At 41.8% G+C, this 17,083-nt stretch overlaps 1 protein-coding gene across 7 annotated transcripts in view; it reads left to right on the plus strand.

Moving 5' to 3' along the window:
- LOC139750309 (coiled-coil domain-containing protein 39-like) overlaps window positions 1-17,083 on the plus strand; it is a 512,953-nt gene that overhangs the window by 430,702 nt on the left and 65,168 nt on the right. For all 7 annotated transcript variants that reach the window (XM_071664954.1, XM_071664953.1, XM_071664952.1 and 4 more), the window contains 2 exons: window positions 8,773-8,920; window positions 9,130-9,269. In XM_071664954.1, coding sequence (XP_071521055.1) covers window positions 8,773-8,920; window positions 9,130-9,269 — 288 coding nt within the window. The remainder of the gene's footprint in view (window positions 1-8,772; window positions 8,921-9,129; window positions 9,270-17,083) is intronic.

Below are 17,083 nucleotides of genomic sequence, written 5' to 3' on the forward strand. Positions count from 1 at the left end.
AGATCAAGGTTATTAGGTACAGTAGGGTTGAGGGACAAGTAAATTGGGAGGTAAGTCTGAATGGAGAAAAACTGGAGGAAGTGTTTTCGATATCTGGGAGTGGATTTGGCAGCAGATAGAACCATGGAAGCGGTAATGAGTCACAGGGTGGGGGAAAGGGGTGAAGGTTCTGGGAGCATTGAAGAATGTGTGGAAGGCGAGAATATTATCTCGGAAAGCAAAAATGGATATGTTTGAAGGAAGAGTGGTTCCAACAATGTTATATGGTTGAGAGGCGTGGGCATAGATAGAGTGGTGTGGAAGAGGGTGGATGTGTTGGAAATGAGATGTTTGAGGACAGTATGTGGTGTGAGGCAGTTTGATAAAGTTTTTTTTTTTTTTTTTTTTTTTTTTTTTTTTTTATACTTTGTCGCTGTCTCCCGCGTTTGCGAGGTAGCGCAAGGAAACAGACGAAAGAAATGGCCCAACCCCCCCCCCCATACACATGTACATACACACGTCCACACACGCAAATATACATACCTACACAGCTTTCCATGGTTTACCCCAGACGCTTCACATGCCTTGATTCAATCCACTGACAGCACGTCAACCCCTGTATACCACATCGCTCCAATTCACTCTATTCCTTGCCCTCCTTTCACCCTCCTGCATGTTCAGGCCCCGATCACACAAAATCTTTTTCACTCCATCTTTCCACCTCCAATTTGGTCTCCCTCTTCTCCTCGTTCCCTCCACCTCCGACACATATATCCTCTTGGTCAATCTTTCCTCACTCATTCTCTCCATGTGCCCAAACCATTTCAAAACACCCTCTTCTGCTCTCTCAACCACGCTCTTTTTATTTCCACACATCTCTCTTACCCTTACGTTACTTACTCGATCAAACCACCTCACACCACACATTGTCCTCAAATATCTCATTTCCAGCACATCCATCCTCCTGCGCACAACTCTATCCATAGCCCACGCCTCGCAACCATACAGCATTGTTGGAACCACTATTCCTTCAAACATACCCATTTTTGCTTTCCGAGATAATGTTCTCGACTTCCACACATTTTTCAAGGCTCCCAAAATTTTCGCCCCCTCCCCCACCCTATGATCCACTTCCGCTTCCATGGTTCCATCCGCTGACAGATCCACTCCCAGATATCTAAAACACTTCACTTCCTCCAGTTTTTCTCCATTCAAACTCACCTCCCAATTGACTTGACCCTCAACCCTACTGTACCTAATAACCTTGCTCTTATTCACATTTACTCTTAACTTTCTTCTTCCACACACTTTACCAAACTCAGTCACCAGCTTCTGCAGTTTCTCACATGAATCAGCCACCAGCGCTGTATCATCAGCGAACAACAACTGACTCACTTCCCAAGCTCTCTCATCCCCCACAGACTTCATACTTGCCCCTCTTTCCAGGACTCTTGCATTTACCTCCCTAACAACCCCATCCATAAACAAATTAAACAACCATGGAGACATCACACACCCCTGCCGCAAACCTACATTCACTGAGAACCAATCACTTTCCTCTCTTCCTACACGTACACATGCCTTACATCCTCGTTAAAAACTTTTCACTGCTTCTAACAACTTGCCTCCCACACCATATATTCTTAATACCTTCCACAGAGCATCTCTATCAACTCTATCATATGCCTTCTCCAGATCCATAAATGCTACATACAAATCCATTTGCTTTTCTAAGTATTTCTCACATACATTCTTCAAAGCAAACACCTGATCCACACATCCTCTACCACTTCTGAAACCGCACTGCTCTTCCCCAATCTGATGCTCTGTACATGCCTTCACCCTCTCAATCAATACCCTCCCATATAATTTACCAGGAATACTCAACAAACTTATACCTCTGTAATTTGAGCACTCACTCTTATCCCCTTTGCCTTTGTACAATGGCACTATGCACGCATTCCGCCAATCCTCAGGCACCTCACCATGAGTCATACATACATTAAATAACCTTACCAACCAGTCAACAATACAGTCACCCCCTTTTTTAATAAATTCCACTGCAATACCATCCAATCCTGCTGCCTTGCCGGCTTTCATCTTCCGCAAAGCTTTTACTACCTCTTCTCTGTTTACCAAATCATTTTCCCTAACCCTCTCACTTTGCACACCACCTCGACCAAAACACCCTATAAAGTAAGAAGTAATAAAAGAGTAAGTGAGATGTATTTATGTTTATGTATTATACTTTGTTGCTGTCTCCTACGTTAGGGAGGTAGCGCAAGGAAACAGACAAAAGAATGGCCCAACCCACCCACATACACATGTACATACATACGCGTCCACACATGCACATATGCATACCTATACATCTCAACGTATACATATATATACATACACAGATATATACATATATACACGTACATAATTCATGCTGTCTGCCCTTATTCATTCCCGTCGCCACCCCGCCACGCATGAAATAACAACCCCCACCTCCCCCGCATGTACGCGAGGTAGCACTAGGAAAATACAACAGAGGCCACATTCGTTCACAATCAGTCTTTAGCTGTCATGTATAGTGCACCGAAACCACAGCTTCCTTTCCACATCCAGGCCCCACAGAACTGTCCATGGTTTACCCCAGACGCTTCACATGCCTTGGTTTAATCCATTGACAGCACATCAACCACGGTATATCACATTGTTCCAATTCACTCTATTCCTTGAACACCTTTCACCCCCCTGCATGTTCAGGCCCTGATCTCTCAAAATCTTTTTCACTCCATCTTTCCACTTCTAATTTGGTCTCCCACTTCTCATTCCCTCCACCTCTGACACATATATCCTCTTTGTCAATCTTTCCTCACTCATGTTCTCCATGTGACCAAGCCATTTCAAAACACCCTCTTCTGCTCTCTCAACCACACTCTTTATTTTCCACACATCTCTCTTACCCTTTCATTACTTACTCAATCAAACCACCTCACACCACATATTGTCCTCAAACATCTCATTTCCAGTACATCCACCCTCCTCCGCACCACTCTATCTATAGCCCACGCCTCGCAACCATATAACATTGTTGGAACCACTATTCCTTCAAACATACCCATTTTTGCTTTCCGAGATAATGTTCTCGCCTTCCACTCATTTTTCAACACTCCCAGAACTTTCGCCCCCTCCCCCACCCTATGATTCACTTCCACTTCCATGGTGCCATCCGCTGCTAAATTCACTCCCAGATATCTAAAACACTTCACTTCCTCCAGTTTTTCTCCATTCAAACGTACCTCCCAATTGGCCACTTCTGAAACCACACTGCTCTTCCCCAATCTGATGCTCTGTACATACCTGTATCCTCTCAGTCAATACCCTCCCATATAATTTACCAGGAATACTCAACAAACTTATACTTCTGTAATTTGAACACCCACACTTATCTCCCCTATGCCTTTGTATGATAGCACTATGCATGCATTCTGCCAATCTTCAGGCACTTCACCATGAACCATACATGCATTGAATAACCTTACCAACGAATCAACAACACAGTTACCCCCTTTTTTAATAAATTCCACTGCAATACCATCCAAACCTTGCCGGCTTTTATCTTGTGCAGACCATTCTCCCTTACCCTCTCACTTTGCACACCACCTTGACTAAAACACCCCATATTTGCCAGTCTGTCATCTAACACATTCAGCAAACCTTCAAAATACTCACTCCATCTCCTTCTCACTTCATCACTACTTGTTATTACCTCCCCATTTGACCCCTTCACCGATGTTCCCATTTGTTCTCTTGTCTTACGCGCTTTATTTACCTCCTTACAAAACATCTTTATATTATCCCTAAAATTTAATGACACTTTCTCAACCCATCTCTCATTTGCCCACTTTTTCACCTCTTCGATCTTCTATTGACCTCCTGCCTCTTTCTTTTATACATCTCCCAGTCATTTGCACTACTTGCTTGCAAAAATTATCCAAACGCCTCTCTCTTCTCTTTCTCTAATAATCTTACTTCTTCATTCCACCATTCACTACCCTTTCTAATCTGCCCACCTCCCACTTTTCTCATGCCACAAGCTTCTTTTGTGCAAGCCATCGCTGCTTCCCTAAATACATTCCATTTCTCCCCCACTCCCCGTACGTTATTTGCTCTCACCTTTTGCCATTCTGCACCCAATATCTCCTGGTACTTTCTCACACAAGTCTCTAGCTGTCATGTCTAATGCACCAAAACCACAGCTCCCTTTCCACATCCAGGCACCACAAAACTTTCCATGGTTTGCCCTAGACACTTCACATGCCCTGGTTCAGTCCATTGATAGCACATCGACCCAAGTACACCACATTGTTCCAATTCACTCTATTCCTTGCACGCCTTTCACCCTCCTGTATGATGACGGAATCTCCATAAAAAGTAGGAATGCTGATTTTGTCTTGGTCCATGCGACTGGAGCAACAACTCTTGCCTCCCTCAATCCATTCCTAATCAGGAAGGTCTTTTTCACTCCATCCCTCCACCTCCAATTTGGTCTCCCACCTCTCCTAGTTCCCTCTACCTCTGACACATAAATCCTCTTTGTCAATCTTTCCTCACTCATTCTCTCTATGTGACCAAACCATTTCAATACACCCTCCTCTGTTCTCCCAACCACACTCTTTTTATTACCACACATCTCTCTTGCCCTTTCATTACTTACTGGATCAAACCACCTCACACCACATATTGTCCTCAAACATCTCATTTCCAACACATCCACCCTCCACCGCACAACCCTGTCTATAGCCCATGCCTCGAATCATATAACATTGTTGGAACCACTATTCCTTCAAACATACCCATTTTTGCTCTCCGAGATAATTTTCTTGCCTTCTACACATTTTCTTCAACTTTCCCAGAACCTTCACCCCTTCCCCCACCCTGTGACTCACTTCCACTTCCATGGTTCCATCTGCTGCCAAATCAACTCCCAGATATCAAAAACACTTCACTTCCCCCAATTTTTCTCCATTCAAACTTACCTCCTAATTTACTTGTCCCTCAATCCTACTGAAGATAAGTAATGTGGTGTATGTATTATTGAGCTTACTTCGTGTTCATGAATAAAATCAGTACAACTTGTGGATGTGTGCTACAAAAGGACTGGTGTTTGGAATACCATAAGAATGACTATCATGCAAGTCCATGTACAAACAGAATGATGATTGTTGAATTCAGAACTATTTGCGATATTCCCTAAATATGCCAGGGTATATCAGAGGTATTGTAACATCAATGGGGAAGAGCATGTGCGTTCAGAAGTGGTAATTATTGGACCAATGTTTGCTTTGATTGTTATGAGAACTACATAGCAAAATCCATGATTGAATAGCTTTTATGTTCTAGGGGCTTGATAGTTGATAATATCTTTGTGAAGGTTTTAAGAGCTATATTTGTTGTAGATAAATAAAGTTTTACTATTGTAAGGCATGTGTCATAGGTAGAGAGAATGATTGGTATCACAGTCAATCGTTTTTGTAAGTTTGTTTTATATGGATGTGTTAAGCAACCAAGATTTGGACAGAAGGCAAGTATGCATATAGAGGCTTGGGAATAACAGTATTGTTCGCTTACCAGCTGGTGGTCTGTACGTTGACTGCCACAACTTATATTAAGTGTAACAAAAAATAAAAATAAGAAATTGCCAATATTGAACATCATTAGGATAATTTGAATAAAAAAACTGTGTAAGTTGAACTCTATTATATCCTTTGGTTTAACGGGGTGGCACTATGATGCATTTGACACAGGGGGGGGGTGGGTGGATTGAGTGAACATTATCCATGAACCAAACATAGTTAAATATCTCCTACCAACAGGTTAGCATCATAGATAATCCAGGTGTTTTGGATAATAATTTGACTGACAATACATCATTGACTGGTTTATCTGTACATAAGTTTACACATCTGTGTATCTTTTAACCAGAGGGTATGATTTTCCATGAGGACTTGAATTACAAGACACTTCGGACAAAAAGGGCCTTGGAGTGGCAGTGATGAAAAACAACATGCAAAGGAGAACCTTTCAAATAATAATGGATGATGTGTTACCGGTCACTGCTTGTGGATTACCACCATTAGTGTCCTATAACCATGGAATTTTATTGGCTTAAGTCTAATGGACTTTTTTACCCTCCTTACCAATGACGTCTTTTTATTTCTCCTACCTTGCTATTTTAAAAGGATTGAAGCTTTGCACAAGATAAACCGCAATGGCGGCGTTTTTTCTGGGATTTTGCAATGCTTCTTTGACTGTTGGTGACATTTATTTGTATGCTATGTCCTAGTTATGCATGTACTTCCTTTGCAAATAAATAGTTTCAAAACACAGTTAGTTTGTTCGTTTCACTAAAATTATTCGGAGTATTTTTCAGAGTCAATGTCTGTACTGGCCACACTCGAGAGCTTTTTCATTGTCAAGCATTTTTGGACAAGCTTTTGCTTTAAAATGTATGTGGAATTCCTTGAAGCCAATATTTCTTTACATTTTGCATCTGAAGCATATGTTCGTTGATCAATCTCTGCCTGATAGCATTCCTACAAATTTTTGCAAGTTAGTTTTTACAGTAAACTTTTATCAAGATTAAGCTTGTTCTGGAAGTAGCAAAAGTATTGGTTCCCAGATGAATGATGGGCAGCAGGGTAGTTGCCCTCTCAGATGTTAATTGTATGGAATGGTCTCTTTAGAGTGAATCAATTAAGACGGCCCAGTATCTCTCTGGGCTTCACTTTGAATAGTCTTTTTTTAAACATCTAGGCTGATTCCATAGAACCAGAGTTGTATGATTGGCATAGAGTGTCTGACAAAGACTGGTCAATGTTCATTAAAATGAAGTCATTATACATATTAGACTAATGTAATTAGGTATCTTTGCATTTAAATCACCTCACCCATTACTATAACTTGGTCTCATGCATCAAAGCTGCTAGCACACTCACTCAGCTGCTCCCAAAACACTTGCCTCTCATGATCAGGTGCATAGGCTCCAATAATCACCCATTTCTCTCCATTCACTTTCAATTTTACCTATATCAATATAGAGTTTACTTTTTTATACTCTATCTCATACTCCCACAACTCCTGCTTCAAGAGTAGTGCTACTCCCTCCTTTGCTCTTGTCCTCTCACCTACCCCTGACTTTACTCCCAAGACATTCCCAAACCACTCTTCTCTTGTACCCTTGAGCTTCATTTCACTCACAGCCAAAACATCCTGGTTCCTTTCTTCAAACATACTACCTATCTCTCCTTTTTTCTCATCTTGGTTACATTTAGACACACTTTCAGACACCTTAATCTGAGCCTTGAAGGAGGAGGAGCACTCCCCACATGACTCCTTCTGTTTCCCCTTTTAGAAAGTTGAAATACAAGGAGGGGAGAGTTTCTAGCGTCCCGCTCCCGTCCCCTTTAGTTGCCTTTTACGACATGCAGGAATGTGTGGGAAGTATTCTTTTCCCCCCATCCCCAGGGATGTATATATAAATATTCGTGTGTATGTTCCAAAAGAAGGAACAGAGTAGGTAGCCAAGTGAGGATATTCCCTCAGGCTCAGTCCTCTGTTCTTAATGCTACCTCACTAATGTGGGAAATGGCAATTATATATAGAAAAAATATGTGTGTGTGTGTGTATCTCTGGGGATAGGAGAGAGAGAATACATTCTATGTGTCTGAGAGGGTAACTAAAAGGGGTGGGTGTGGGGTCAGGAAATCCTCAAATCCCATTTTGCTTTTCCAGAAGTATTAAAGAAAGGGGCCAAGTGAGGATTTTTCCCTTTAAGGCTCAGTCATTTGTTCTTAAGTTCCTCGTTAACAAGGGAAATGAAGAATCTTTATGAAAAAAAATAAATGTATGGATAGGGCATTAATAGTGTTTCTGTGCTGTACCTTCATGGTGTTACACCACAAGTAGAAAGTCACCTTTGGTTAGGCTGCCTCATTGTTAATGAAAGGGAGTTAAGTCCCGTAAAGGGTATTCTCACTCCAAAAGGACTGTATCATTTCCCAGCTACTGGAAGTCATGCAGCCTTGAAGCTGCATGAGCCTCTTCAAAGCAAGGGGTCCTGGTGTTATATTAACATGATAGGGCATCACTGGACTTGACTTGTTTGTGGTCATGCTTCGAGTGAAAAGTCACATGTGCTAAGTTTGCATCATTGAAATTTTATCTAACTGAAGAACTTCTCACTCCAAAGGAGTTCATTCTTTCCCTGCGACTGATTGTAGTGTTTTGTTGAAGTTGCAGGAACCCTGGAGAAGGGGTTCTGGAGATTTATAAAAGTATTAAGAGAACAATATATGATGAATAGAAAGGGTTATATGAGGTTATATTTTGAGTTATGAAAAGAATGGTAACATTAATGTTTGTATGGCATCTTCTATGCACTCTGTTTAATGACTATATTATTAGGTGTGGCATTGGCACTAGAAATGATTAGAAATATATAATTTTTCAGAAGAGATTGTCGTGATATGCACAATTCATTTATGTTTGTATAGTGTAAGGTTTTCTGTAGCTTTCCATACTTTGTGTTTTTGTTTGTGTATAACCACCTTCATCTTTTCACTGTTTGGATGTGTATGATTCACATGTAGATGAAAATAATACCAAATGTGTTGTCCTGTCTAAATAAGTAGAGTTGCATCCACCAGCATTTATCAAGTTATTAGAATGTAAAGGGTCATTGGTACATCATAGATTTGAAAATAAAAGTTTATGATATCTTCATTATTTGTTGATTTCCAGAGAATGTGCAAGAGTGGCAAACAGTTGTGAGGAGTTGATGGTTGATGTCAGCTTAACACAACTTCATCTGAAACAGCAAATGGAACATTTACAGGCCGTTATGAGTACGACTTCACAAATTTCCCAAGACAAGTCAGATATGGAAAAGGTTAGTACAGTATATCAGGTGAAGTTTATCATATTTTGAATTGCATTATGTGATGAATAAGAAGCTAATGTTCTCATTATTTACAACTTTTATTTTTGATATCTTTCACCACTGTAGAAGCAGATAAATGAGTGGAAATATTATGGAAAAAATTTAAGGTGTGCCATCAGCATTGTGGTTTTTTCATGTCGTGGTATGCTTTCTTCCAGTTTGTGTCAGATCAGATAATCTGTGTGAAAAGTCGCATAGAAGATGCAGATATGAATCTAAGGGCCCTAAACAATGAGATGCACAGGCTTTCATTACAATTACATGAAGTAACTGCAAGAGTTCTCCAACTCAAAGACAAGTATGTATTAATATGAATAGTTCTGATACTGATGATCCAATTTTACACAACTTCATCTCATTCTCCTTGCTTTCCTCCTTCTCATATTCAATTTTTTCTTTAGCTGTCCTACACCCATTAAATTTAATGGTATTGTTTATTAATTATACTTAACCGCCGTCTCTGGCGTTAGTGAGGTAGCGTAAGGAAACAGATGAGGAATGGCCCAACCCACCCACATACACACACACACACATATATGTATGTTTTTTTTTTTCTTGCCGCTGTCTCCCGTTTTTGCGAGGTAGCGCAAGGAAACAGACGAAAGAAATGGCCCAACCCACCCCCATACACATGTATATACATACGTCCACACACGCAAATATACATACCTACACAGCTTTCCATGGTTTACCCCAAACGCTTCACATGCCCTGGTTCAATCCACTGACAGCACGTCAACCCCGGTATACCACATCGATCCAATTCACTCTATTCCTTGCCCTCCTTTCACCCTCCTGCATGTTCAGGCCCCGATCACACAAAATCTTTTTCACTCCATCTTTCCACCTCCAATTTGGTCTCCCACTTCTCCTCGTTCCCTCCACCTCCGACACATATATCCTCTTGGTCAATCTTTCCTCACTCATTCTCTCCATGTGCCCAAACCATTTCAAAACACCCTCTTCTGCTCTCTCAATCACACTCTTTTTATTTCCACACATCTCTCTTACCCTTACATTACTTACTTGATCAAACCACCTCACACCACACATTGTCCTCAAACATCTCATTCCCAGCACATCCACCCTCCTGCGCACAACTCTATCCATAGCCCAAGCCTCGCAACCATACAACATTGTTGGAACTACTATTCCTTCCAACATACCCATTTTTGCTTTCCGAGATAATGTTCTCGACATTCTTCAAGGCTCCCAGGATTTTCGCCCCCTCCCCCACCCTATGATCCACTTCCGCTTCCATGCTTCCATCCGCTGCCAGATCCACTCCCAGATATCTAAAGCACTTTACTTCCTCCAGTTTTTCTCCATTCAAACTTACCTCCCAGTTGACGTGACCCTCAACCCTACTGTACCTAATAACCTTGCTCTTATTCACATTTACTCTTAACTTTCTTCTTTCACACACTTTACCAAACTCAGTCACCAGCTTCTGCAGTTTCTCACATGAATCAGCCACCGGCGCTGTATCATCAGCGAACAACAACTGACTCACTTCCCAAGCTCTCTCATCCCCAACAGACTTCATACTTGCCCCTCTTTCCAAAACTCTTGCATTCACCTCCCTAACAACCCCGTCCATAAACAAATTAAACAACCATGGAGACATCACGCACCCCTGCCGCAAACCTACATTCACTGAGAACCAATCACTTTCCTCTCTTCCTACACGTACACATGCCTTACATCCTCGATAAAAACTTTTCACTGCTTCTAACAACGTGCCTCCCACACCATATATTCTTAATACCTTCCACAGAGCATCTCTATCAACTCTATCATATGCCTTCTCCAAATCCATAAATGCTACATACAAATCCATTTGCTTTTCTAAGTATTTCTCACATACATTCTTCAAAGCAAACACCTGATCCACACATCCTCTACCACTTCTGAAACCACACTGCTCTTCCCCAATCTGATGCTCTGTACATGCCTTCACCCTCTCAATCAATACCCTCCCATATAATTTACCAGGAATACTCAACAAACTTATACCTCTGTAATTTGAGCACTCACTCTTATCCCCTTTGCCTTTGTACAATGGCACTATGCACGCATTCCGCCAATCCTCAGGCACCTCACCGTGAGTCATACATACATTAAATAACCTTACCAACCAGTCAGTAATACAGTCACCCCCTTTTTTAATAAATTCCACTGCAATACCATCCAACCCTGCTGCCTTGCCGGCTTTCATCTTCCGCAAAGCTTTTGCTACCTCTTCTCTGTTTACCAAATCATTTTCCCTAACCCTCTCACTTTGCACACCACCTCGACCAAAACACCCTATATCTGCCACTCTATCATCAAACACATTCAACAAACCTTCAAAATACTCACTCCATCTTCTCACATCACCACTACTTGTTATCACTTCCCAATTTGCGCCGTTCGCTGAAGTTCCCATTTGCTCCCTTGTCTTACGCACTTTATTTACCTCCTTCCAGAACATCTTTTTATTCTCCCGAAAATTTAATGATACTCTCTCACCCCAACTCTCATTTGCCCTCTTTTCACCTCTTGCACCTTTCTCTTGACCTCCTGTCTCTTTCTTTTATACATCTCCCACTCAATTGCATTTTTTCCCTGCAAAAATTGTCCAAATGCCTCTCTCTTCTCTTTCACTAATAATCTTACTTCTTCATCCCACCACTCACTACCCTTTCTAATCAACCCACCTCCCACTCTTCTCATGCCACAAGCATCTTTTGCGCACTCCATCACTGATTCCCTAAATACATCCCATCCTCCCCCACTCCCCTTACTTCCATTGTTCTCACCTTTTTCCATTCTGTACTCAGTCTCTCCTGGTACTTCCTCACACAAGTCTCCTTCCCAAGCTCACTCACTCTCACCACCCTCTTCACCCCAACATTCACTCTTCTTTTCTGAAAACCCATACAAATCTTCACCTTAGCCTCCACAAGATAATGATCAGACATCCCTCCAGTTGCACCTCTCAGCACATTAACATCCAAAAGTCTCTCTTTCGCGCGCCTGTCAATTAACATGTAATCCAATAACGCTCTCTGGCCATCTCTCCTACTTACATTTGTATACTTATGTATATCTCACTTTTTAAACCAGGTATTCCCAATCACCAGTCCTTTTTCATCACATAAATCTACAAGCTCTTCACCATTTCCATTTACAACACTGAACACCCCATGTATACCAATTATTCCCTCAACTGCCACTATTCCTTCAAACATACCCATTTTTGCTTTCCAAGATAACACATTCCACACATTCTTCAACGCTCCCAGAACTTTCGCCCCCTTCCCCACCCTATGACTCACTTCCACTTCCATGGTTCCATCCGCTGCCACATCCACTCCCAGATATCTAAAACACTTCACCTCCAGTTTTTCTCCATTCAAACTTACCTTCCAATTGACTTGTCCCTCAACCCTTCTCTACCTAATAACCTTGCTCTTATTCACATTTACTCTCAGCTTTCTTCTTTCACACACTTTACCAAACTCAGTCACCAGCTTCTGCAGTTTCTCACCCGAATCAGCCACTAGCTATGTATCATTAGCGAACAACAACTGACTCACTTCCCAAGCTTTCTCATCCACAACAGACAGCATACTTGCCCCTCTTTCCAAAACTCTTGGATTCACCTCCCTAACATCCCCATGCATAAACAAATTAAATAACCATGGAGACATCACACACCCCTGCCGCAAATCAACATTCACTGAGAACCAATCACTTTCCTCTCTTCCTGCACATACACATGCCTTACATCCTCAATAAAAACATTTCGTTGCTTCTAACAACTTGCCTCCCACACCATATAATCTTGATACCTTCCACAGAGCATCTCTATTAACTCTGTCATATGCCTTCTCCAGATCCATAAATGTTACATACAAATCCATTTGCTTTTCTAAGTATTTCTCTTACATTCTTCTAAGCAAACACCTGATTCACACATCCTCTACAACTTCTGAAACCACACTGCTCTTCCCATAATCTGATGCTCTGTACATGCCTTCACCCTCTCAATCAATACCCTCCCATTTAATTTCCCAGGAATGCTCAACAAACTTATACCTCTGTAATTTGAGCACACTTTTAAACCCTTTGCCTTTGTACAATGGCACTATGCAAGAATTCCGCCAGTCCTCAGGCACCTCACCATGAGTCCTACATACATTAAATAACCTTACCAACCAGTCAATGATACAGTCACCCCCTTTTCTTAATGAATTCCACTGCAGTACCATCCAAACCCACTGCCTTGCCAGCTTTCATCTTCCGCAAAATCTTCACTACCTCTTCTCTGTTTACCAAATCATTCTCCCTAACCCTCTCACTTTGCACACCACCTCAACCAAAACAACCTATATCTGCCACTCTGTCATCAAACATATTCAACAAACCTTCAAAATACTCACTCCATCTCCTCACATCGCCACTACTTGTTATCACCTCCCCATTAGCCCCCATCACTGATGTTTCCTTGTCTTACGAACTTTATTTACCTCTTTCCAAAACATCTTTTTATTCTATCTAAAATTTAATGATGCTCTCTCACCCCAACTCTCATTTGCCCTCTTTTTCACCTCTTGCACCTTTCTCTTGACCTCCTGCCTCTTTCTTTTATACATCTCCCTTCTCATTTGCATTATTTCCCTGCAAAAATCGTCCAAATGCCACTCTCTTCTCTTTCACTAATAATCTTACTCCTTCATCCCACCACTCAGTACCCTTTCTAATCTGCCCACCTCCCATGCTAAATACATCCCATTCCTCCCCCACTCCCCTTAAGTCCTTTGTTCTCACCTTTTTCCATTCTGTACTCAGTCTCTCCTGGTACTTCCTCACACAAGCCTCCTTCCCAAGCTCACTTACTCTCATCACTCTCTTCACCCCAGCATTCTCTCTTCTTTTCTGAAAACCTCTACAAATCTTCACCTTTGCCTCCACAAGATAATGATCAGACATCCATCCAGTTGCACCTCTCAGCACATTAACATCCAAAAGTCTCTCTTTCGCGCACCTGTCAATTAACACGTAATCCAATAATGCTCTCTGGCCATCTCTTCTACTTACATACGTATACTTATGTATATCTCTCTTTTTAAACCAGGTATTCCCAATCAGCAGTCCTTTTTCAGCACATAAATCTACAAGCTCTTCACCATTTCCATTTACAACACTGAACACCCCATGTACACCAATTATTCCCTCAACTGCCACGTTACTCACCTTTGCATTCAAATCACCCATCACTATAACCTGGTCTCGTGCATCAAAACTACTGACACACTCACTCAGCTGCTCCCAAAACACTTGCCTCTCATGATCTTTCTTCTCATGCCCAGGTGCATATGCACCAATAATCACCCATCTCTCTCCATCCACTTTCAGTTTTACCCATATCAATCTAGAGTTTACTTTCTTACGCTCTATCACATACTCCCACCACTCCTGTTTCAGGAGCAGTGCTACTCCTTCCCTTGCTCTTGTCCTCTCACTAACCCCTGACTTTACTCCCACAACATTCCCAGACCACTCTTCCCCTTTACCCTTGAGCTTCGTTTCACTCAGAGCCAAAGCATCCAGGTTCCTTTCCTCAAACATACTACCTATCTCTTCATTTTTCTCATCTTGGTTACATCACACACATTTAGACACCCCAATCTGAGCCTTCGAGGAGGATGAGCACTCCCTACATTACTCCTTCTTCTGTTTCCCCTTTTAGAAAGTTGAAATACAAACAGGGGAGAGAGAGAGAGGCGAAGGGAGCTAGTAGACAGGTAGTAACAGGTAGTGATGGAGTGAGAAGGCAATGGAGTGAGTATTTCAAAAGTTCATGGAATATGTTTGATGATATAGTGGCTGATGTAGGGTGCTTAGTGAAAGCTTTGCAGATGAAATCTGTCAAGGCAGCAGGTTTGGATGATATTGCAGCTGAATTTATTAAGAAAGGGGCTGACTGTGATGTTGATTGGTAGGTAAGGATATTTGATGAATGCAAGGATCATGGCGAAGTGCCTGAAGATTGGCGAAATTTATGCATAGTGCCATTGTACAAAGGCAAAGGGGATAAAGGTGTGTTCAAACTATAGAGGTTTAAGTTTGTTGAGTATTCCTGGGAAATTGTATGGGAGGGTATTGATTGAGAGGTTGAAGGCATGTATAGAGTCAGACAGGGGAGGAGCAGTGTGATCTCAGGAGTGGTAGAGGATATTTTGATCAGGTGTTTGCTTTGGAGAATGTGGGTGAGAAATGCTTAGAAAAACTGATATGTATGTAGCATTTATGATTCTGGAGAAGGCATATGATAGAGTTGATAGAGATGCTTTGTGAAAGGTCTTAAGAGTGTATGGTATGGGAGGTAAGCTGCTAGAAGTAGTGAAAAGTTTTTACTAAGGATGTAAGGCATGTGTATGAGTAGGAAGAGAGGAGAGTGATTGGTTCCCAGTGAAGGTCGATCTGTAGCAGGGGTGTGTGATTTCCTCTTGTTGTTTAATCTGTGTTTGGATGTGGTGGTTAGGGAGTAAATGCAAAAGTGTTGGAGAGAAAGGTGAGTATGCAGTCTGTTGGGGATGAGAGGGCTTGGGAAGTGCGTCAGTTTTTGTTCACCGATGATACAGCTCTGGTGGCTGATTCAAGGGAGAAACTGTGGAAGGTGGGACTGAGTTTGGAAAAGTGTACAAAAGGAGAAAGTTGGGAGGAAATGTGAATAATAGCAAGGTTATTAGGTTCAGTAGGGTTGAGGGACAACTAATTAGGATGTGACTTTGATTGGAGAAAAATTGGAAGTGAAGTGTTTTAGATATCTGGGAGTGGACTTAGCACCAAAGGGAAGAATGTGTATAAGAGCAAAAATGGGTATGTTTGAAGGAATAGTTGCTCCAATAATGATATATGGTTGCGAGATATGGGCTATAGATCGGGTTGTATGGAGGAGGAAGTATGTTGGAAATGAAATGTTTTAGGACAATATTTGGTGTGAGGTGGTCTGCTTTAGTAAACAATGAAAGGGTAAGGGAGAGGTGTGTTGATAAAGAGTGTGGTTGAGAGAGCAGAAGAGGGTGTTTTGAAAAGGTTTGGCCATATGTAGAGAATGAGAAGGGAAAAATTGACAAAGAGGATATGTGTCTCAGAGGTAGAGTGAATGAGAAGCAAGAGACCAAATTGGAGGTGGAAGGATTGAGTGAAAAAGATTTTGAGTGATTGGGGCCTGAACTTACAGGAGGGTGAGAGGCTTGCAAAGAATAGAGTGAATTGGAATGATATGGTATACCAGGATCTCTGTGCTGTCAGTGGACTGAACCAGGGCATGTGAAACATCTAGGGTAAACCATGGAAAGGTCTGTGGGGCCTGGATGTGGATTGGAAGCTGTGTTTTAGGTGCATTACACATGACAGCTAGAGACTGAGTGTGAACGAATGTGGCCTCTTTTTGTCTGTCTCCCTGGCACTACCTCGCCGAAGCAGAGGGTAGCGATGCTGTTTCCTGTGAGACGAGGTGGCCCTCTTTGTTAACCCTTGCACCTTCCTCTTGACCTCCTGTTACTTTCTTTTATACATCTCCCTGTCATTTGCACTCCTTCCTTGTAAGTGTCCAAATGTCTCTCTTTTGTTTTTCACTAATCAACTTTATCTCTCCATCCCACCACTCACTACCCTTTCTAATTTGCCCACCTCCTACCTTTTTCTTGTCACATGCATCTTTTGCACATGCCATCACCACTTCCCTAAATACATTACATTCATCACCCACTCCCCTCACATCATTTGCTCTCACCTTTTGCCATTCTTCTTTCAATCTCTCTTGGTGCTTCCTTGCACCAGTGTCCTTTCCAAGCTCACATACTATCACCACTCTATTCTCCCCAACATTCTTCTTTTTTGAAAACCTTTACATATCTTCACCTTCCCCTCCAAAAGTTAGTGATCAGACATTCCTCCAGCTGCCCCTTTTAGCACATTAACATCCAAAAGTCTTTCTTTAACATGCCTATCAGTTGATAAGTAATCCAGTAATGCCTTTCGACCATCTCTCCTACTGGTGGTTGTCAGGTTGCACTCTTCTGACTCAGGTAGCTGTCTCTTCTTTCTGCCTCACAA

Source organism: Panulirus ornatus, chromosome 9 (assembly GCF_036320965.1).
Source record: "Panulirus ornatus isolate Po-2019 chromosome 9, ASM3632096v1, whole genome shotgun sequence".
Lineage (NCBI taxonomy): Eukaryota > Metazoa > Arthropoda > Malacostraca > Decapoda > Palinuridae > Panulirus > Panulirus ornatus.